The 21,863-nt window shown below is 42.3% G+C and overlaps 1 protein-coding gene across 1 annotated transcript in view; it reads left to right on the forward strand.

Annotated features, from left to right (window-relative positions):
• Positions 1–21,863, forward strand: part of LOC119811607 (teneurin-3) — a 378,529-nt gene that overhangs the window by 296,860 nt on the left and 59,806 nt on the right. Inside the window, 6 exon segments of the mRNA XM_042054919.1 lie at positions 753–899; positions 10,734–10,950; positions 11,981–12,100; positions 12,623–12,884; positions 17,401–17,668; positions 18,826–18,969. Coding sequence (XP_041910853.1) covers positions 753–899; positions 10,734–10,950; positions 11,981–12,100; positions 12,623–12,884; positions 17,401–17,668; positions 18,826–18,969 — 1,158 coding nt within the window.

A 21,863-nucleotide genomic window follows, 5' to 3' on the forward strand; every position in this document is an offset into this window, starting at 1 on the left:
CCTACATTTAGTTGGAAATCCTGTTGGTCCTGTCCCATCCGTATGCAGCCTGAATCCCGATGTTTGTTAGAATAGACGCTAAAGCTGCTTTACTCTCTCCTGGGCTTTGCTTAGTCTGTGAAAAGGAATGTACTCTGGGCATAAAGTATAGTCATTAATGCTGACCTATACTTTGTGCGATTATTTAATGCACTGTAATTTCACATGAATATTCGGCAACTCTGAGGCCAGATAAAATTAATTCTCTCTTTTTAGCATCATTCATAAACCCATGTCCACGCTCATGCTCTTGGATTTAAGGGAATTTTTTTTTAAAGCAACAAGGTGCTTTAAGGAGTCGTGTCCTAAGAAGCTTCTAGCAATGTTTGCAACAGATTAAAAATTGGAACAGAGGGTTCCGAAATTATTATCCCAAGGCGCTTTTCCAAACTGTGTTCTATACCTTGTTGCTTTGTTAAAGGGGGAAAAATGTCAAGTTAATTTTGTCTGGCCTGAAGCTATTTAGTGGGTCATTGTATATATTTCTGTCCTACACAGGTAAGTGGTGTCTCAAGGGTCAGGCCAATCAAAGATGCCACTTGGGTAAGAATTAGAGTCCTCGGATAACGTTGCTGTTTCTATCCATGTGCAATTACAGTCTCTGCGCTGTTTATAGAGGCCTGTTCCCACTAAGTGTCCCATATCTGTTTCTTTCAGGTACAAATGCTTCCCATACTCAAATCACTCTTGTCTTTCCTTCCTTGTCTTGACAGAGGGCTGCCCCGGCTTGTGCAACAGCAATGGGAGATGTACGCTGGACCAAAATGGCTGGCATTGTGTTTGCCAGCCAGGCTGGAGAGGAGCAGGCTGTGACGTAGCCATGGAGACCCTGTGCACAGACAGCAAGGACAATGAAGGAGGTAAGGGAACCTGAACCTGAAAACCTGGGAAAAGTGCATGCCAGAGTCTGGGGCTCGCAAGTGACAGTGACCATGTAGTTATCTGCTGGAAAGAGGAGAGAACAAACAGTTCCCCAAAGAGTAGATGGATTGGAAGTGTATGCGAGCTGATGGGTTGATGGCACCCCCTGATTTCCCTGAAACCCACGCCTAATTATCGGTCAGGGAAAAGGCAAGGTAACGGAGCTACTGTATAAGGTCCATTGTTCTCCATTCCTTTCTCTCAGTCCCGGGTGACTATCCTCCTCAACAATGGTATTCAGGACGCTGTGCCTTGGGAGGGCCACCATGGTATTTTAATAACTAAACAAGCCAGAAGATGCCAGACATTTTTCAAGCTCATCTGTTAAAAGCCATCGGGCGGGGGGGGGGGAAGAGGGTGCCCGGGGAGGAGGGAGACGGCCACAGAGAACAGCCCCCTTGAAGCTGAATTCCACTGTCTTTTTATCCTTAACTTTACTCCCCCTATAAAAGGATTGCGATGTTCCACCCAATTTAAGCCTTCGGCTAGGAATAATTATTCTCCCCTTTGAGCACATCCCCCATGCTATTGTGTTTTAATTTCAGAGAATAGAGAGTGGGAGTTGGTGATGAAATACTTGCCCCTGACAGCTGTTTAATTTTGACAAACCATTAGGAGTGAATTTGGTGGCAGGTGTCACTGCTGTCTAAGTCTGAGATCACCTACTCAGTGGCTTCAGCTGTGCCCCCTCTGCTCCATTCCTGCTCTTCTGGAAGGTCTTCATCCTGGACGGTAGTGTTGGCCAGAGAGTGCAGCTTTTACATGCAGGCAGATCTTCTCTAGGGCAAGTTGCCTGGTCCTAATTGAAGGGCCCTCAACCAGCTCCTGTAACTCTTCACATCTCAGTTGCTTCACCGACAAAACAGGAATAAAAGAGGTTTTGAAAGTTTAAAGAGAAAGAAGTATGTAGATTGCTCAGCAGGTTGCAGCCACTGTTGCTTGGGTTTTTCTTCTTTTGTTTCCTGAGGGCTTATCTTGACTGGCCATTAAAGGTAGTCAGAGAAGACAGGCAGAGTAGGCCAAACTTCTCCAATGACCTGAGAGCCAGCATCCCTCTGCAGCATCTACCCTGGTCCACTGCGGCCTTCTTGTCTTCCTGACAAGGAGCTAAGGGCCTCCCTTTTAACTTTCTCTCTCTTCCCTGTGTCCCTTTCCTTGGCGATCAAGATGAGCCAGTAAATCTGCATAAAAGCCTTCTTCTGCCCAACCCTCCCTCCCCACCTTTCCACCCCCACCCCCCATCCCTAATGGATTCCAGCAGTCTCTATCCCTCACAGCTCTCCTGGCTGATAATACCTTGCTTCCCAAGCTCCTTGAGATCACGTGCTTCCAGAAATGGCAGCGTTAATCCTCTCTGAGACTTAGCCCAGATGGCAACCTAACTCCTTGCTTTCCCCCAAAGAGCGCCAACCCCATTGTCTCCGGTGCCAGGGGAGGAGGCGAGCGCCTCTTTCTCCTTGATTGTGCATTTCAGATTTTTGTCTTCTGAAAGGAGATTATTTGGGGGAGGTCCTCCTGGCTCTCAGAGGGATGCAAACCGCAGGACCAAGTCTGTGGAGACAAGGCAGAGTAATTTAGGGGCTAATCAACTCTTTGGTATGATTATCAGCCAAGGAGGTTTTTCCTTTTTTCTCAAAAATTTATCAACTGTGAATTGGCCTCATTCCCCTTTGTTTATTCTTATTAGCATGAAACCCTGCTATCGCTAGGCTTCTCTCTCTGAGGGGGAATCTGAGCTGATGAGCGCCTCCTGTGAATTCTCTACTTATCTCACAGAATTTCCATGGCTGTCCCTAACCTAATTTTGTTCTTCTTCCAAGAAGGAATCTCATCATATCCTGAGGTGGTGACCTGGGTGCCTGGGAGCCCAAGGTTGAGGGGTCTTTGATATATGCACAGGACATGTATGTTAGCAGCAGTATCTTCCTCATCAAAAACCAACTCAGGAGACATGATGTAGCCATTCAGGGTAGTGCGGCAGAAGAACAGAAGAACAGAAGACTTAAAATTAGGACAGTACCAGAAATTCTAGGGCAGTGGAGAATGGGTACTGCAGAGTCGTTGTCTGAGCTAAGTTTGATGTCAGAATGCTGGATTACCCATCATGCCACTGAGTTACTTGATTCAGCGATATATTAAGTAGCAAAAGAGAGGAGCACACCAGGAGGTTGATTTGGCCCTCATTAGAATTTAATTATATATTATATACACACATAATATACATATGTTTGTGTACGTGTATATGCATGCTCTTGTCTACATCAAATACACTCTTTGTAAAAGAAATGGAAAATGGCTTACCATCCCCAGAAGTGAAAAAATTAAAATGTGTGATAGACTTACATAAAAATATCCTTATGAAAGCCATCACAGTGTACAGTGGATATACACTGATTAGATAGATAGATGGACGGACGGACGGACAGACGGATGGACGGATAGATAGATGATAGATAGATAGATAGATAGATAGATAGATAGATAGATGTTTATGTTTAAATAAAGCAACTGCACACAGGGAAATAGCTAAATGTCTTCCTCAACCAACATTTTTCTTCTACTCCAAACAACTTCCCTTTTCCCCAATATGATGACCGGCTCCATCACCACTGTCTGATTATTAAGATCCTTGAAATCCCAAGCTAACCAAGAGGGTACCAGTCCCTGCATTCCCGGGTCTTCCTTTTCCTGTTTTCTTTCACATACAGTGGCTCTCAGATGTTTAAGCAATGGACAAGCACTTCCAAAGGAATGAGCAGGAAGAAGGGACCACTGTTAGAATAGATGGAGCCATGTGTCCTTAGTCGCTCCTAACACCTATGCATTCGTAGGAAGTGGCCATGTCCTTTTAAGGTGCAAACAGTCTCCCTGTGCACTGGGTAGCTGTGGCCTTTTGAAGGTGAGGGCGGTCTTTCCTCATGGTAAGGTTACTGGCCAAGAGCTCTGCTCTGTGGAATCGGGGTCAGTTCCCTTCCTGCAGGCAGCTCTAGATTTCAGCGAGAGGCCACCGAAGCAAGTTTGAAATACAAGCTAAGTAAATCCATTGGTGGGTAACAGCATTGTTGAGAGAGGGGAAAACAAAGTTTAAAAGCAAATGGAGTCATCAAAGATTATTAAGTACGTCCTCCCAGATACTCCTAGTGTTATCAGAACATAGAATGGCACTCCAGATTGCTAGGCATTCTGGTCTCCCGGTAGAATATTGGCATGGCGGAAATGATAATTGGTTCCCACTTCAGATTGGAGATTCAGTTACCGTGAGCTCTTTTGCTGCCCACATGGGTGTACTAATTATTTTGACTGTTAGTACACTGTTAGTAATTGGGGGTTTGTTGCTGTTGCTTTCCTCTTGGTACATAGTAAATGTGTAGTGAATTTGTACGTGTGTGTGTGTGTGTGTGTGTGTGTGTGTGTGTGTGTCATAAACAGTTTTCTTTAGAACTGATATTTTTCAGAAGGGAGATTGTGGAGTAACAGGGCAGTTTAGGTTTTCAGTTTTATAGCTACCGTCCTGTAGCCTTGCACGTAGGTTTCAACCACCATTCATTTTATTGGTGTGAGATTGTTACTCGTCCATGGTTGTGACATAATCATTGTGCGTAAATGAAATTGTTCAACAAAATGAAAACCGGAACCATTTTCTGACGAATAGAAATGTGCCCATTTTGTTGTTTTAGTTTCTAGATCTGATTGCTACTTAGACCGGTCATCTTTTTTCACGTTGTTACAGTTGAAGCCTGAGGCTTTCTGCACATGGACCCTCTACTACTAAGATGCATGCCTAGCCTAGATTGATGGTGACCTTTAGACGTTTTTCTCAGCCTTTTGTGTTTTTATTGCTTTCTTGATATTTGTCCTGATAATTGCTTACCTATTTCTCTTGATTGGTTTTTCCTACTGAGTAGCTTAGCCTTTCTCTTTGAGTTCCCAGATCCTCTTGTTCCAGTCTACTTTTGCCCTGCTGTGTGTGTCACACATATTTTACCCAGAATTTTTACTTGCCTTTCAACTCTGCAATTTCTGGTGTCTTTTGTCATATGGACAAAAAGGTCTTTCCTGCAAAGCCAAGGACCTGAGTTTGGTCTCTAGAGCACATGTTTTAAAAAAAATGTTTTTTAAGCCATCTGTGGTAGTACATGCATGCAGTCCCACTGGGGAGGCAGAGACAAATACTCTTGGAGTTCATTGATCAGATAACCTAATCTACTCAGTGAGCCAGTGAGCACTCACCTATAACACACACATGCGCAAGCATGCACAGAGACCAAGATGTTTGAGAGAGATTAACTCAGCTCTCTTAGGTGATGGCTAAGGTGAAGAGAGGATGGAACTCATGTTTGAGTAGATATAGAGAAAAAGGAAGGGAGAAAAGAAGTCATGAATGAACGTCAGACTTGTGCTTTGGATGTAAAGAGATAGGTTGTGACTGGAGAGATGGCCCAGTGGTTAAGAGAACATTCTGCTCTTCCAAAGGAGAGCTTGCTTCCGAGAACCCACACTGGGTAGCTCACCTTGAACTCTAGCTCCAGAGTGTCCAATAAACTATTCTGGCCACAGTGGACGCTTTCATGCATGTACACACATGCACACACACATTCACATACATAAGTAAATAATAAATATGACTCTTTAAAAAGAAAAAATGATGTAGGTAGATTGAAGTTCATTGACATTGGAAACATGGAAATAAACAGAGATGGAGATGAGGGGAGAGATATTGTGAAAGAGGCATATTAGGCTTTGGATGCCTGAATAGTATGCAGCTAGAAATATCAAGAAAGTGGGTCAAAAAAATTTGTAGGTCAAAAAATGATCACACTGTATTCAATAGCATGAATATATGAATTGAATCTGAAGACACCAATATAGCACTGGTTCCCATAGACCGAGAATGTAGTAAAAGTCATATCCCATTCCATACTGCAGAAAGGAGCCCCATGCATGTTACCAAATGTTTCCTGGAAAGAGTCATGAACAGTGTACCACACACTGATAAAACCTTACAACCATCATACTACTTCCGGATTCAGACCTTGTCGTGGGTGATGAAGATGATGATTATTTTTAAGGAAAATAGAAGGTCTGTAATATTTTTCCAATAAGTAAATAAAAATTCTGGAAACAAATAAAAATGTCCATACTTCAGTGAAGAAAACGAGAGCATGGGCAGACAGAACAAAGTCACCATCAAAGGTAATCTAGGAAAAGCTTGGAGTCTGTCTGAGTTTTCACAATTTGACCAAAGGTGTGCTAATTAAATCTGACAGAAAAATATATCAAGAGTGATAGATAAGTGATTTAAAATGTTATTAAAAATAGGACAGGGCAAAAATCTGGAAGCAAGACCTGATGTGGACCGTTGTGGCCACAGGCTGGTATTTGTAAATAAACTTTTATTGAAACGCTGTAGTTGTGTTCATCCATTCATCTCTTGTCAAATCTCTTTTCCAGGGACATTTCATAGTTACATGGCTCACAAAGCCTCAAATACCCACTATTTGGCAATCTATAAAATAAGCTTACTAACCATTATTAAAGATGAAAATGCCTCAGGAAAGACAAGAATGTGTTTAAAATATGGCCAGAATATAACGAAAGCAATAATATTAAGAATAGAGTGGAGGAGAGCATAAATTATATATTCTTTATATAATAGAGTTTTATATCATAGAGCCTCTTATAATGCAACCTAAAGTGAAGAAAGGCCCTTGACTAATAATCAAGGTTGCTATTCATTGAGCTTTGCAATTTTCTGATCTTTAGGTTTTTTGTGATTAATGGTATTCGATGTGCCTTCTATCCCAACCTAAATGTAAGCCAACATTAACATTCTTGGGACTGCAGTGGAATTCCCAATGATTTGGAGGAGCTATTCCACGGAGACAATTTTGCTACACCGTACATTTGGGCAAGTGGGTAATCAACTTAGTTATACTAGATAGGCCTCGCTGCTATGAGTGCAGACAAAGAATGAAAAATGTTTTCTCAAGTTATAGGAAGCCAGATTCATAACCATCCGTCACTTGCTTGGGCAAGTTACTGATAAACTCTGCAGAAAAAAATAACAAACAGTGTCTCCCTGCATCTCGCCTGTTGAAAATGAGATTCTTTCCCTGATGGATGCTAGCAGAGAGGCTTGTAAAAATGCATTTCCAACTGATTAGTTCAGAAGGTGTCAATCTCATGCAGTTTTATGACCTGCAGACGACATGCCAGATGTACATTTGCTTTTTATAAACTAACAAAGATGAATGACTGAATCTGAGCGCCCCTCTTTGGCAGCTGGACCACATATGCCTAAGGGAAGACACTGTAGGAGAACTGGGGCGGGGATCAGTTAACCCTTAATTTGCCAGATTAATGGAGAGAAAATATAATACTTGAAAGTAAGTACTTTCCCTTGTGAAGGAGTGGTTTTAAGGGGGAGCCTACGGGAATATGAAATAGCTGTGTTTAATTACTCTCTCAGGCAGATGAAGTCATATTCTAAATCCGCTAACTGAGAGAGTACCTACATGAAATAGATCATAAAGCATATATTAAAAAGTCCTCATAAAAACTCTGCGTACGATCATAAGTCAGCACTTAAGGGTTAGAATAGGTTTTAAGGGTCTAAGGGGTTGGTTTATTTTGTTTTTGTAGCCAAAAATGGTACTGAAGCCATAGGCCAATCATCTCCTGCTTGAGAGAACTCGGTCTTGAAAACTATTCTTTTATTTCGAGAGAAGTGAAGGGGAAAAACCTATCTCTTCCATTATTATTATAATATATCCTTGTGAAGAATAGGGCCACCGAGTGGCCTCATCTTTCTTCCACTAGAAATATTAAGAAATATTTAGACATTTTTCATCTTTATGACTTTTTCAGTAGGAAAGAAATATTTTGATAAATTTATATGAAATTTCAAAGCTGAGTATCATTTGGTTATCTCAACACAGGGTTTTAGATTTTTGTCAAATAAATAAGCATGCTGCTTCAAATAAAGAGCAACCCATGACTTCAGAAATGTTCAACCTCTACATAGAAACATCCACTATAGCCCATGACCTCAGGAAGGTGCAACCTCTACATAGAAACATCCGCTATAGCCCATGACCTCAGGAAGGTGCAACCTCTACATAGAAATGTCCGCTGTAAAGAAAAAAGATTAATATCTCATCAAAAATTCAGACCCATTCATTTCCATGTGAATAGAATTATCACAAACATATAAAAATATGTAAAAAGACACCAACATCATAAATATAAGTCAACAGCCCCTTGTTAAACACATTTTCCCCAACTTCAAAGAAAATATAATGAAGAGAATTTTAGTTGCTCTCTGTGGATGCTCAGTTTCTTCCAGTTTCAAGGAATTAAGAAAAGTTCAACCCAAACAGACTTGAAGTAAAAAGGAATACCTTTTTCAGTTTGTAGAACTGAAAAGCCCAGAAGGTACAGTACAGCTTCTTAAAAGACCCACTCTGTGTATGCCCTGTTGGTTTTTGCTCAAGCTTTTGACTCTGCTTTTTCTGGGACTGACTGATTTCCAGAGAGGTCTTGTGGTGGGCAGAAAGATAGTTGCAGCCACCCTAGTTTCATGCCTCATCCCAGTGGACACCCCTGGAAGTCATCCTGACACTTTAGGTCCCCTGACATTTCTGGCCACCATGAGGAAGTGTATGTAGGCTCATGGTCTGAGAGTGGGAAGAGCTAAGATACTAAAATGGGAATTCAGACGAAGGGGCAGGAGGGACAGAAGTAACACGAGGCTTGCTATGGTCTTTAGTGGACAGAGTGACGAAGGGTCCTAACGCTTCCATCTTGTGCTTCTCACCTTTTCTCTGTTGCTGTTGACCTCCTCCTAGACTGGAAACTTAATTCAATTTAGTCTCTTTCTTTTGTGAAAAGTATTTAGAACATTCTTATTTATTTTGTGGCTGAGAAGGGTATGCAGACTTGGGAAGGTCAGAGGTGAGCATGCAGGACTTAATTCTCTCCTTCTCACCTTGTGGGTGTTGGGGGGCAAACTCAGGTCATAAACCCTGGTGGCAGGCACCTTCACCCGCTGAGTTCATCAATATAATTACTTCCTTTTGTGTGTCGGCTCCCAGTAATGAGAGGGCAAGCTATGTATGGTATAAAGCAAATAAATCATTGGGATAGTTTTCAAAAACTGAGCTATTATTTTATATAAATAAAACATAGACATCATTTAAATATTTTCATCTGAGTTTTCCATAAGGTCGCATTGCAGTTTGCTACTTAAATGTGAAGGTTTTTTTTTTTTTAATTTTTGTTTGTTTGTTTGTTTTTGTTTTTTCAAGACAAGGTTTCACTGTAGTCATGGAGCCTGTCCTGGACCTACCCCTTGTAGACCAGGCTGGCCTCCAACTCACTGAGATCCACCTGCCTCTGCATCCTGAGTACTGGGGTTAAAAGCACGCATCACCACGCCCGGCTTAAACATAAAGATTTTAAAACTGTCTTGTCAGTTACCCAGGAGTGCTTGGTGTCTTCAAGCTATTTTTGATTAATCCTTTCTATGAGATACAGTTCCCAAGCAGTCCAGTTTTATGTATTTAACTGTTTAATAAACAATGGGTTTAAAGGACTGTGTCATCACTTTGATTGACAGCCACTCACATGTCACATGGTTGGTGAGATGCCTCACCCAGAATATATCCCTACCTCACTCATGGCGGACATTCATTCTGAGAACTGTATCACCCGACCATTTGATCAGTGCGCAGACATCTAGATGTCTTACACAAACCTAGACGGGTCAGGCTGTCACTTGCCCTGGGTTAGGGTGAGGGTAGCAATGACCATGAGACATGTGACATTTCTGTTGTCATCAGACATCATGACATCATTTAAAATAGCTTTCTCATCAATATAGGAAGGGATATGTCCTAAAGTGATAACAAATGACGTCATATAGCAAACCACAAACTAGCAGCATAATCAGCTATTGTCACTGTTAAACGTTACGGACTTGATGCAGATTGTGTGCAGCCCAGTTTTATATGACTGGCAACACGCTGGGTAAGCACGCAGCATCAGCAGGCAGCAAGCAGCCCAGGTTTTTCGAGACCACTGACTTACATGTTAACAGAAATACATGTCAGTAATGTATCATGTGGTGTATAACCATGAACCACCAAGTGCTCCTTTGTAATATTCTTGGAGAAGACATTGGTGACTCTATCCATGCTCCTTTATGTCACGAATACCATAGATCTATGCTTCATGGCTGATTTTTTTGCTGTCTTAGTTTTTTTTGTGTGTGGGTGTATGGTTTCTGTTTCTGTTAACCCCACCCATTTTATGGTAGTACCTCCCCCCTCTCACTTTGCAGTACTTTCCATAATTGTTAGAGCCTTGTGGGTCCCTATCTGTTTTCTGTATGCGCCTAGTGTGGGAAGCCCTGGTGCATTTCCCTAAAATATAGAGGGCTCCATAATTGTGTTTACAGCTTGTCCTGATTCCTTCCTCCTAATAAGATGCTCTAATCAGTAATGCATATTCCTCACTCAGAATGAATGTTATATGATGACTTTCAACCATCCTCAATCTAGATCTTTACTTTCTATAGACGCAGACGCAAGATTATATCTCTATTTCCCCTGGCTTCAGAAAGGATGTCTCATAGAGGTCACTGTCCTATATGGAGTGGCAGATCCTTTGGCACAGAACGAACCCACAAAAGGACACGAGCCACTGTGCCCCACAACGCAAGGAGGAGGCGCAAGGAGCAGACCCATCTAACGGGTGTGTTGCTGTCCCTGCAGATGGACTCATCGACTGCATGGATCCTGATTGCTGCCTACAGAGTTCCTGCCAAAATCAGCCCTACTGCCGTGGTTTGCCTGATCCTCAGGATATCATTAGCCAGAGTCTACAGACACCATCTCAGCAAGCTGCCAAGTCCTTCTACGATCGAATCAGTTTCCTGATTGGCTCAGATAGCACCCATGTGCTCCCCGGAGAAAGTCCTTTCAACAAGAGGTTAATGCTTGCCTTCCTTATATAAAGTTCCTAAGGATCTGAGAACGGTCCTGTGCACTTTCTGTGAAATGCTGATGAGTGTGTGTTTGAGAAAATTGCTTTAAAATATATATACATACATGCATATATAGTTTTTCCTTTTTCGGAGAATTCTTCATCAAACTTCCCATTTCAAGCATTTTTGACACAGCTCACATACTTTGTCAGTTTCAGTACCTGAGCTGTAACAGGACATTCCGTTAAGGAGTCAATAAATCTTCATTTAACTAGTTGAGTTTGCGAGCGCAGTTGGAAACATTTCAGAAGGCACGAGGAAAAGACCCCAAAAGGCAAAACAGAAGTGCACTTTTTTCCTTTTGGCTGAGCTCACTAAATAATATAAATTATGAATTAATGTAATGGAGCTGCTAACGGCATGGCGGTGAGATTGCATAAGCTACCCGACTGGTGCTACGTGGGGCAGTAAACGACCCGAAAATCAACCAGTAACTGAAAGCAGGTGTCTCTTGTCTCGCTGAGCAAAAGACGATGATTTACACCGAACTCCTGGGTCTGCGTCGTCGAACAGCATTAATGCTCTGAGACCCAGCCGCAGATTAGAGCATGTTGCACACATGTTCCTTACTGCCCCCTTAATCTCGTACTCCTTGGTCCCAGCAGATTTACAGATCACCCCAGAATTGATTGGAAAATATACTTCTCTTTAGGTATGGCATATATCTGATATATGAAAAAAGAAGTATCATTTATAATTTCTGAAATTCATCTCTTAAATTATTAGTCTTGATAAGGCTCCAAAAACAAAACAAAACAAGATTACAGCAAATTAAAACTCAGGGTAAGCACCAGGCATTTAGAGAAGTAAATTACACGGAGTTAAGAACATTGTCTTGGTGAGTTCCAGGTCTGCTTTTGGTGAATAGCCTTTGATTGTGTGTGATGGCGGTATTTTATCTGATTCTCTGTAAATCATGATGATGTTGTCCTGGGAAGGCAGAGACTCATGCAGACTCTTGTACGTTTCCCACAGCCTTGCATCCGTCATCAGAGGCCAGGTTCTCACTGCTGACGGAACCCCACTTATTGGCGTCAACGTCTCGTTTTTACATTACTCGGAATACGGATATACTATCACCCGCCAGGATGGAATGTGAGTCAGCCGCATCTCTCCGTCTCTGTTTGAAGTACTTTAAACAGAAGACTGGGCATTCATCCATCACCCATCATGCTTTATTGTCCTTTTTTTAAAAAAAAAAAATAGGAAAGCAACGACTCTCAGGCAGAGATTGCAAGTCGTGTACCCATATGCTATAAAAGATGATTCCAGTTTTTGAGGCGTGATAGAGTATTGTGGTTTCTGTCGGAGAATGTTTATTTGTCTTTGAAGATTCGTGTTGAAATATTTATTGGTCATGTCTCTTGGTGTCTGTAACTTAAGTTCAGATGGTTCCAAAGAGTAGAGAGGAAGTCTGGGGAGGTGCAAACAGATAAATGGGTGAGTGGGAAGGGGCTGGGGGAGTGCTGGCTATGGAATTCCTTTGGAGCATAGATTTGGAAATCGGGGGGGGGGGGGAGGTTATTTTATGCATCATATTAACTTGAGGAGCGCATCAGCTCACCAAGTCAGCCATGGTATGGTGACAACTCGCTAAGTGCACCTTGTCTGTCCTAGGTTTGACTTGGTGGCAAATGGCGGCGCATCTCTGACTCTGGTCTTTGAACGTTCCCCATTCCTCACCCAGTACCACACTGTGTGGATTCCATGGAATGTCTTTTATGTGATGGATACACTCGTCATGAAGAAAGAAGAGAATGACATTCCCAGCTGTGACCTCAGTGGCTTTGTGAGGCCGAGTCCCATCATCGTGTCCTCACCTCTGTCCACCTTCTTCAGATCTTCTCCTGAAGACAGCCCCATCATCCCGGAGACGCAGGTACAGCCTTGCGGCTGGCAGGATCTTGGCGTGGAAGCTTTTCTATCCACGGGATGCCAAAGAATATTTTTTTAAGAGTTGCAGGATTCTAGTGCTATCCTATTTCTGGAACGTGTGGTATGTGTGCTAGGGTAGAAAAATGTCTTAGAAAAGGTGATTTTTGACAGGAAACATTAGCCTTCTAAAGGTATTACCTAAAACTTTTAATTGCCATGTTTTAAAGTCTAATAATTGGTATTTCATAATGCCCCAATCCCATGGGAATAGAATGTCTAACTTTTAAAGAAATAGTCATAATTAATACACATTTTATCTATTGAAATGTCCACAAATTGTTTCCTTCCCTGTGTTTAGAAATAACTTTCAAATCTTAAAGGTACAACAGTAACCCTATGCTAAAGTCCAAAGCAAAACTATGTGGTTCAAGGCCAGACCAGTGGTTCAGGACTGTAATTCCAGCCATTCAGAGGATGAAGTTAGGAGCATTTCAGGTTCAAGGCTTTCCTGGTTTGCAGGATGAATTCAAAACCCACCTTGGACAACGTAGCGAGACCCTGTCTCAAAATAAAAACTAGAAGGGGCTGGAGCGATGGCTTAGCCACTAAAAACACTTGCTGCTCTCCCCGAGGACCAGAGTTCAATTCCCAGCACCCATGACAGGAAGATCCCAGCCACCTATTCACCATCTCTAGGGAATCCTTCTCCCCGTTCTGCCTCCCCTGGCACCTTCACACATATGTTAAATATACACATATGTAAAAATTTGAAAATAAATAATTTGAAATACAACCAAAAGTAGTAAAAGGCAGCTGGGGACATTGCTCACTGGTAAAGAACTTGCCAAGCATGTGTGATTCTAGGTCCAATCCTAAGTACTATATCAATAATAATAATAACTACGTTAATAAGAATAGCATAATCTTTAAAGTGCAGGTATACGCAGCAAGTTGGTCACATCCATTCATCAGACATCTATGAAATACTTGTTCTATTGTATGAAATACTTGTTCTATTGTATGAAATACTTGTTCTGTAGCAGCCATTGAAAATAGGAGCCAGTCGTAAACCAACCAGAGTACCAGCTCTCAGAGAGCTTACCAACCAAAACAAGTGAAGAAACTAAGCAATTACTATGATTCGAGTTCTGCTAAAGCTTATTAAAAATTATAAAGCAGGGTAAAATTGGGCAGAGGCGGGAATCTTATGCAGTGTAGTTGGAAAAGGTCCCTCTGACAAAGCGACCTGCCAGTGAAGACTTAGAGAGAGCCCATCCAGGAAGGGGCTGAAGCTGAGGACAGGTATCCTGAGAGTCCAGCATACACATGCACTATCAGGGAAGTGCGAACAGAGATGGCAAGAGGTTAGCCAGAAATGTATAGATTATAAAAAAAGGCTCTCGGGCAAATACCACATGGAAACGGCACGCTGGGCAAAGCAAGGGGTGGGGAGGGGTGTTTAAGTAAGCTCAGAGCTAATGAACTCTGAAAACTTCACTGTGACCTTATTCACTTCGCTGCTTCCTTCTCTGGGCCCATCTTATAGCTCGGAACTTCTTTGTTCTAAAGCAGCCCTAATCAGAAGCCATGTCTGTCAGGGGCTGACAGATTTCTAGTGACGTTAACCCACAGTGATGTGTTTCCAAATAGGCAACGTGTCCATGGATGTATGCCGTCCTTTTGCTACTCCTTCACACAGTAGGTAATGTAGTGAGGAGCTGCAGGTTGCGTTCCTGCGGCCCAGTTCCAGGCCTCCTGACTAGCTTATGCCCCAAAATAAATCCACTGAATGCCTATGATGGACAGAGTATTCAACGAGGATGGAAAGTTGGCTAAGACTTGAACCCTGTCACTGTAGATGTAAGAAATACAGCAAGAAGGTCAAGAGAGAGGGCCGTCCCTTGAGGAAACCAGAAACTGCATGGCTTAGGGGGTTGATCCTAGAGAGAGACCAGAGAGAAGAGGGAGGAGAATAGAGCTCATATGGAAAAGATGAGTAGCAGCGGCATAGTGATCAACAAGAGTCCTGATGTATAGAAATCGGTGGTGTGGTTCAGTGGGTAGAGCTGGTGACCTGTGTATTGATTCCCCAAGACCCACATGGTAGACAGCAAGAACCACCTCCCTCAGAGTGTCCTCTGACCTGCATGCCCACCCACTCACCCCACCCATACACAAGATCAACGAATAAAGGTCTAAACAAAAATAATCCCAACGGGAAAATGATTTAAACGGGGGAGGAAAGAGGCAGAAGAGAGAGACTTTGAATCCTTCGGCAGTATGGAACCGAGGGTCAGGCTACCTCAGGTCACGAAATACATAACTGACCAGAAACAGACATAGTGAACAGACTCTTGTCTACTGTATTTGCATGTCTGTCTGACCAGAACTCAGGTAGCAAGTGTGCTTGTCTATCAAAAAGAGCTTAGAAATAGTGGCAAGGGAGCCGAATAGTGGTTGAGGGAGTCAAGTGCAGGATTGTGGCTTCCGGGTGTTTAGCAAGGTCAAGAACGGGGCTAACAGATGTTGCAGCTGGCATAAGCAGACCTAGGGTTTATTTTCCCATTTTGGCAGAATTTATATTTCCTAAGAATAAAATATGACATGGTAAGGTTAAATTACATAGGAGAAATGAACACTTTTGTGAACTAAATTACAGATATTTGTTCCATGGAAGTAGGCTAATGATGACAGACAATAATCGGTTATTAAAATTAAGAATAACATGATATTTGGAAATAGGGGAGCAACTCCTAGGAGGCCACAGGAAGTGGTCATCAACTAATTCCCTTGAGAGTAAGAAAGACTATCAAAATATGGGAAATTGTTCTGAAAATAAACTAAAAGGAAATAATATATCATATTTTCTGAACCACTCGGGAGTCACAAAAATCTGTTTTCCAAACTAATGCATTAATATTTCATCCTCTCACAGTAGAATGAGTTCCCTTTAGATCATCCATACCTCATCCTTTCATGCTTTTCTTGGACGTAGGGGAGCTTTAAGAAGTTTCTCAGTGGATGGGGTGGAAGGATAAAAATACAAAATAACCTAGAAAGGTTCACTGTGTTCATAAGCTGTTTTCCTTAAGACAACTCTACAACTGAATCCTGACTGGATAGTTAGTGCATGGATTGCATGCTTAGTGAAGACCCCAGCGTGTGACACCTACACATTAGGGTTGTGCAGACCCCAGAGTATGACACCAACATGTTAGGGTCATGCAGACCCCAGCGTGTGACACCAACATGTTAGGGTTGTGCCTTCGTAATCTGTTGTCCCGCATCATGTCCATCTTCCCGCCAGCTGCTTCACAGACCACAGTGGAAGTTGGTCTAGTCCATTCCTTTGTGCCAACTTCCAGCTGTGTTTGGTTATACAGATTGATAGCCATGTCCATAATATCTGGAGCTTTACTTCAGAGATTAAAATTGGGAGGTGGCAAATCTGTGTCCGCCATTCCTAATTGTACTGCATGAGAGATGTAATGAACACTGAACCACTATTCCAAGATTCTTATCTCAGGAAAGGCAGTCATTGCTGACTGAATTATTCGTGTACATAGTGATGTAGTCTAACGTCTGGGAATACCATGGTATAAGGGCTGGAGGGATGGCTCCACAGTTAAGAGCATTGCCTGCTCTTCCAAAGATCCTGAGTTCAATTCCCAGCAACCACATGGTGGCTGACAACCATCTGTAATGAGATCTGGTGCCCTCTTGAGGAAGAAACCCGGTCAGTCATCCTCATCAACTTAGACCATGAAACCCAATATGGACAAGATCAACAGAACCACCGTATATGGTATCCTTACATGAACAAAAGTAACTCTTTATAGTCAGAAATCAAAATCAACTTTTTAACAGTCAAAACAAATATTGTTTTCTTATATGTGCATTTTCGTTACTCTCTGAGAATAAACATACACACAGCTTTAAAACATTATCTCATCTGCTATGTTATCAAACGTCAGTGGTTTTGTAGTTGAGCATGTAATTCCGAGAAGGCACTGCCATTACATCACATCTCAGTGTGAGTATGGGGTCAGCTGCACTTTGATCCAGGTGAATCTGCCTTCCTTGGCGTTCCCAGCTTTCTAACAGTGACCTTGGTAGGCTAATGAGGCCATAGGCTTAGGATCACTCGCTAAGGGACCAACTAATGACGCATCCGTGTTCTGAGCTAACCACTGTACAAGTATCAGCTCTGACCTCTGAGTGACTGGAGTAGGGGATGAGTGAATGAGGATATCCTGTGACTGCCATACCAACAGCCTTACAAAGAGTGTGATTAACTCAGGATAAATAAAAGCTTTTTGGAGGAGAACATTAGGTTGGCGGCAGAACTGTTTATACTCATTGGATGCGATAACAGCTCAGATGTTATCTGTGAATAGTGACCCCGCTGTGTCTTATTTTTCCGTGCTCTGCTGGGTTCTGCTCACTGTATCTCCTCAATTTGGGCATACATGATTCCAGTAAGAAGCTTGTGCTCTTTTTTTTTTTTTTTTCAAACCTAGGTCCTGCATGAAGAAACCACAATTCCGGGAACGGATTTGAAGCTTTCCTACCTGAGTTCCAGAGCCGCGGGGTACAAGTCAGTTCTTAAGATCACTATGACACAGGCCGTCATTCCATTTAACCTCATGAAGGTCCATCTGATGGTCGCTGTGGTTGGGAGACTGTTCCAGAAGTGGTTTCCTGCCTCACCAAACTTGGCCTATACTTTTATCTGGGATAAGACTGACGCGTATAATCAGAAAGTCTACGGCCTGTCGGAAGCAGTCGGTAAGTTTAGGGGCTATGCCCTGTGCATTGAAAAAGTGGTTTTGAGGTCAGAAGAATAAAGAAGTCATCAGAAACCCATGGCAAGCAAACGGATAAGCAGCTATGGTAGCAGCAAGTTCATCTATAGAAATACAGGTGGGGTGTTTCCTGATCAGCTCTGGCAAAAGAACGTATCCCGTACGATTCTGACTGGAATCATCTGGGGAATTTCAGGTTACTGTATTCTTTCTTTCCCTGTGGCACCCTTCCCTGTTTTTCTTCTTCCTTCCTTGACAGCTTGGCCTCGCTAGTTTTTAACATCACGTTAATGTTTTCCGAATGTAGCAGTGGGTGGTTTGGGTCCTGATGATGGTTGGCAGTGTAGCAAACAAAATTTGGATCCAAGAATTGCCTCAGCTCCTCTGACCAGAGGGCCAGTGTCAGGGTGAACTGGAAATATCAAGCCACTGTTTCAGTGAATGACCAGACAATACCATCAAAACTCAACATGTCTAGTACGGCATCAAGCTCAGATCAACAACCTCAGGGAAGCATGGGTTTTATACCTTTAATTTTACTTAAAAATACATTTTTATTCTCCAAAATTAATCTAATTTGGATTTGAATTGTTTCCTATCAATCAGATAGTTATTACTTTTCTTTTGTTCTAAAATTTTAAATCCTTGGTTCATTGTCAACTCTGAAAAGTCTTTTCATTGTGAATTGGTATTAACTTACTATTAATTTTTGCTGTTTATGCCTGCTATGTATAAATACATAAATATTTTCCATAATGAAAGTTCTTAGGAATTAAACAGTTCTGGTTATTTATATAACAAATATTATTTTCAGTTGGTTTTATCTAATTGCAATTGCTGAAAAGCTATTTGATAGAATTTTTAATTAGCTCCTTAGTTTAGACCTAATATTGTGCTGGGAACCCCTTGTAAGAGTGAAAGATGGGGGATTATATTCTATTAAATCAGTATAAAATAACATTTGGAGACGGTTGCTTTTATCTTTCATATGGCAAAATCTCCTTACATAAAAACAAATTCCTTGATAAACGAGTGGAGTTATGATCTCAGAACACAATTGTGACTTTCCCTCCAAATCATAAGACCGGGCATCCTTTTCCCGTGTGGCTGAGGGAGTGAGCTGTGGTTTGTTGCTTTTAGTGTCTGTTGGGTACGAATATGAGTCGTGTTTGGACCTGACTCTGTGGGAAAAGAGGACCGCCGTTTTGCAAGGCTACGAGCTGGACGCTTCCAACATGGGTGGCTGGACGCTGGATAAGCATCATGTACTGGACGTTCAGAACGGTAAGCTCTCGCTTGCGGTCAACACTGCCCACCCTCGCGCTGACTGCACTGCGCTGCCCTGCAACAGGTTCTTATCCCGTGAGCACTGCAGGAGTGGAAGTAGTGGGAAACAAATGATAAAGAGATCATTTGAGGCTCATGAAAGTCTTAGAATTACAATTCTCTCCCTGAGTTTCCAAATGCACCTATGTTCATCGACACAGTCACTTTCCCATGGGAGTAGAAATTGCTGATGCTGGTGAAATCGCGCTGTCTGTCTGCATTTCTTCTACGCAGATTCATCAGTGAGTGCCTGGTTCTACACAGAAGTGTGTGTGCCAGAGGGCTCTGGAAGGGGTTGCTAAATCTGGAGGCAAAGTGATTTATTTTAAACAAAGATAAAAATCCTTCTGACTTTACCAATAGATTTCCAGTGCATCCAAGTGTCTAGCTGAGCCTCTGCCACACCAAGTTCTGTTTAGTCTTTATTGAAGAAAAAGGCAAAAGCAAACAAAAAAGTTATCACTCAAAACTACTGTAGCTTGATGCTATGATGATTGGAGGAAATATAAATGAATAATTTGAGAGAGAAAAAAACTAAAGTACTACTTCTAGCAGACCTGATAATATGATAATAAATGTACTCCGGGGAAAGACAGTTTGAACATCACACACCAAAGATCCATGCCCTGCAGAGTGTCAACCGTCCCCTCCCATACATAAAAGCACTGGCAGGAAGGAATCCTGCTGCCTCTACTCCGTGCCTGACATTCTGCTTGCATGCTTGTCCACACGTCAGAGCATCCGAAGGTGCTTTATCTAAAAGAACAGGGCTGTAAGGAAACCAACTCTAACCTGTCTTAAGCCTTCTCATACTGAGAAGTCTCTACTTTCCTTCAATGAGTAGCGAGAGGAGATGTCCGTGCTTTCTGAGTAATTCTGACTTTTTCGAAGAGTCGAAATATTGAATTGAGACTATCACACCATTAACTGCTCACAATCGACCGTCAGGTCAGGAGTGACGAGTGATGAGTCTTTGATGGTTGCTCTGACTTTAAAACTGTGAGTGTTGGGAAGAAGGAATCAGCTCTCTAAGTATACTGACTGGGAAGTAGTTTCCAAGTAGGTCTTTGAAACTTCTGATGCTTTATCTTGAGGAGACAGTGAAAAGTAGGGCGTAGATCACTCTGGAAGACAAACAGAATCCTCCTCACGTCTTTCCTGGTTTTGCAGCAGTGTCTAGCTCTCTTCTGATGTCCTGGCCATCGGTGTGCATTGCAGAAGGTTGGAAACACAATACATCTCAAACACTACACACAGCACATACATTATACATGTAGGCGTGTAGCTCAGGGAGAGCAGCGCTTGCCTAACAGGCACAAAGCCCTGGCTTCCTTCCAGATCACCAGATAAACCAGGCTAGGTAGCACACACCCGCAACTCTAGTTACTGCGAAGAGGCAAAGGCAGGAAATCAGGGATTGCAGATCATCTTTGGCTACATAGGCAGTTTAGGGCTATCTTGAAAACTTTAAAACTTAAAAAGAGAGAGAGAGGGAGGAAGAAGAAAAAGAAGAAGAAGGAACTCCCACCCATCAAGAACACTCCATATGTCATCTCGAAGCTTCCCCTGCCTTGAGTCATCGGTGTTATCTGAAGTGGTGGTAGTCTGTGATGTGAGTCATACCGAGCCGAATCGTGATTTTTCCAGGATGCGGAGGCACGTGCCAGCCATGCTTGTAGCTGGTCCTGATTCAGTTTATTTAAAATTATATTCCCCACACTTTTCCAACATATTTCCGTATTCCTGCACGAGTCCCTCTCAAACAAACCTGAGGGAACACTGTGCTAGGTAGGTTGTAGTTTATGATGAAAAGACAGTATAAAATTCATAGCCAGGTACGACAGGATTTCTCCAAGGGACACAGAATCAATATGGAGAATATAGCATCGAGCCCAACTCGCGTACTTCACCACTGTTGGGATACTTGAGTATAGCACTCAGAAAGATTAGGAAGCATATGGATATTGTGTAGGGTCACATAATATAAACCTAAATAAACACATATTCTCATCCGGGATAATATATAGGAGGTTTTTATTATAATACCAGATCAGATTTTAAAACTGAGCTGCCAAGAATTCTGTTTTCACAAAACGATGGTTACAAAATGGTGCTTGAACATGAGAGGTCGCCTGAGTCCCATGGTGAACGGTTTGCAGTGTAAACTTTTATCCAAGAGCAGCTTGACCAGCAGTGGCTTTCCAAAGTGACATGTGTCGGATGGAGTAAACGAAGTGACTTGCAGCTGGGACGAGTGGGATGAGCATTGACTGTGGAAGAAGAGAGGCACAGACGGATGAGGTGACGGCTGTTTGGTTCAGGCATCCTTGAACGTGGGGATAAACACTGTGATGCTGACCGTTCTACTGTGTTGTCACAGTGGACACTCATGAAGGGCCAGTCATTCTGTGCGACACAGAAGTCAGATGCAGTAGAGCAGTGGGATGACTCGTAGGGCTCTTCTGATAAAAACTGCAGAACTCTCCCAGGAAATTAAATGTTCATAATTGTCAAATAATGTAATCACAGAAAGGGGAAAAATCTTAGGTTATCATCCATGTCTTTGAATATTCAAGGCAAAAAGCGTTTCATCTCTTGTTATGATCCAGACTTATTTAAATTATTTTCTCTTAAATTTGAATAAACCCGTTTTATCATTCCTGATTTCTTGATGTAAATTTGCCGTGATTATTACAATCACCCAAATAGCGAGGCATTTAAAAAAGTAATCACAAAACGCAACCCGAAAATGTGCCTTGCTATAAGGGGAGTGCAATTATTCTGATCACTTCTTCACTTTCAAATTATCCCAAAGTGGAGGAAAAATCACGTTTTCGAGTTTTCTGTCTGCG

The sequence above is a fragment of the Arvicola amphibius genome, chromosome 4 (genome assembly GCF_903992535.2).
Source record: "Arvicola amphibius chromosome 4, mArvAmp1.2, whole genome shotgun sequence".
Lineage (NCBI taxonomy): Eukaryota > Metazoa > Chordata > Mammalia > Rodentia > Cricetidae > Arvicola > Arvicola amphibius.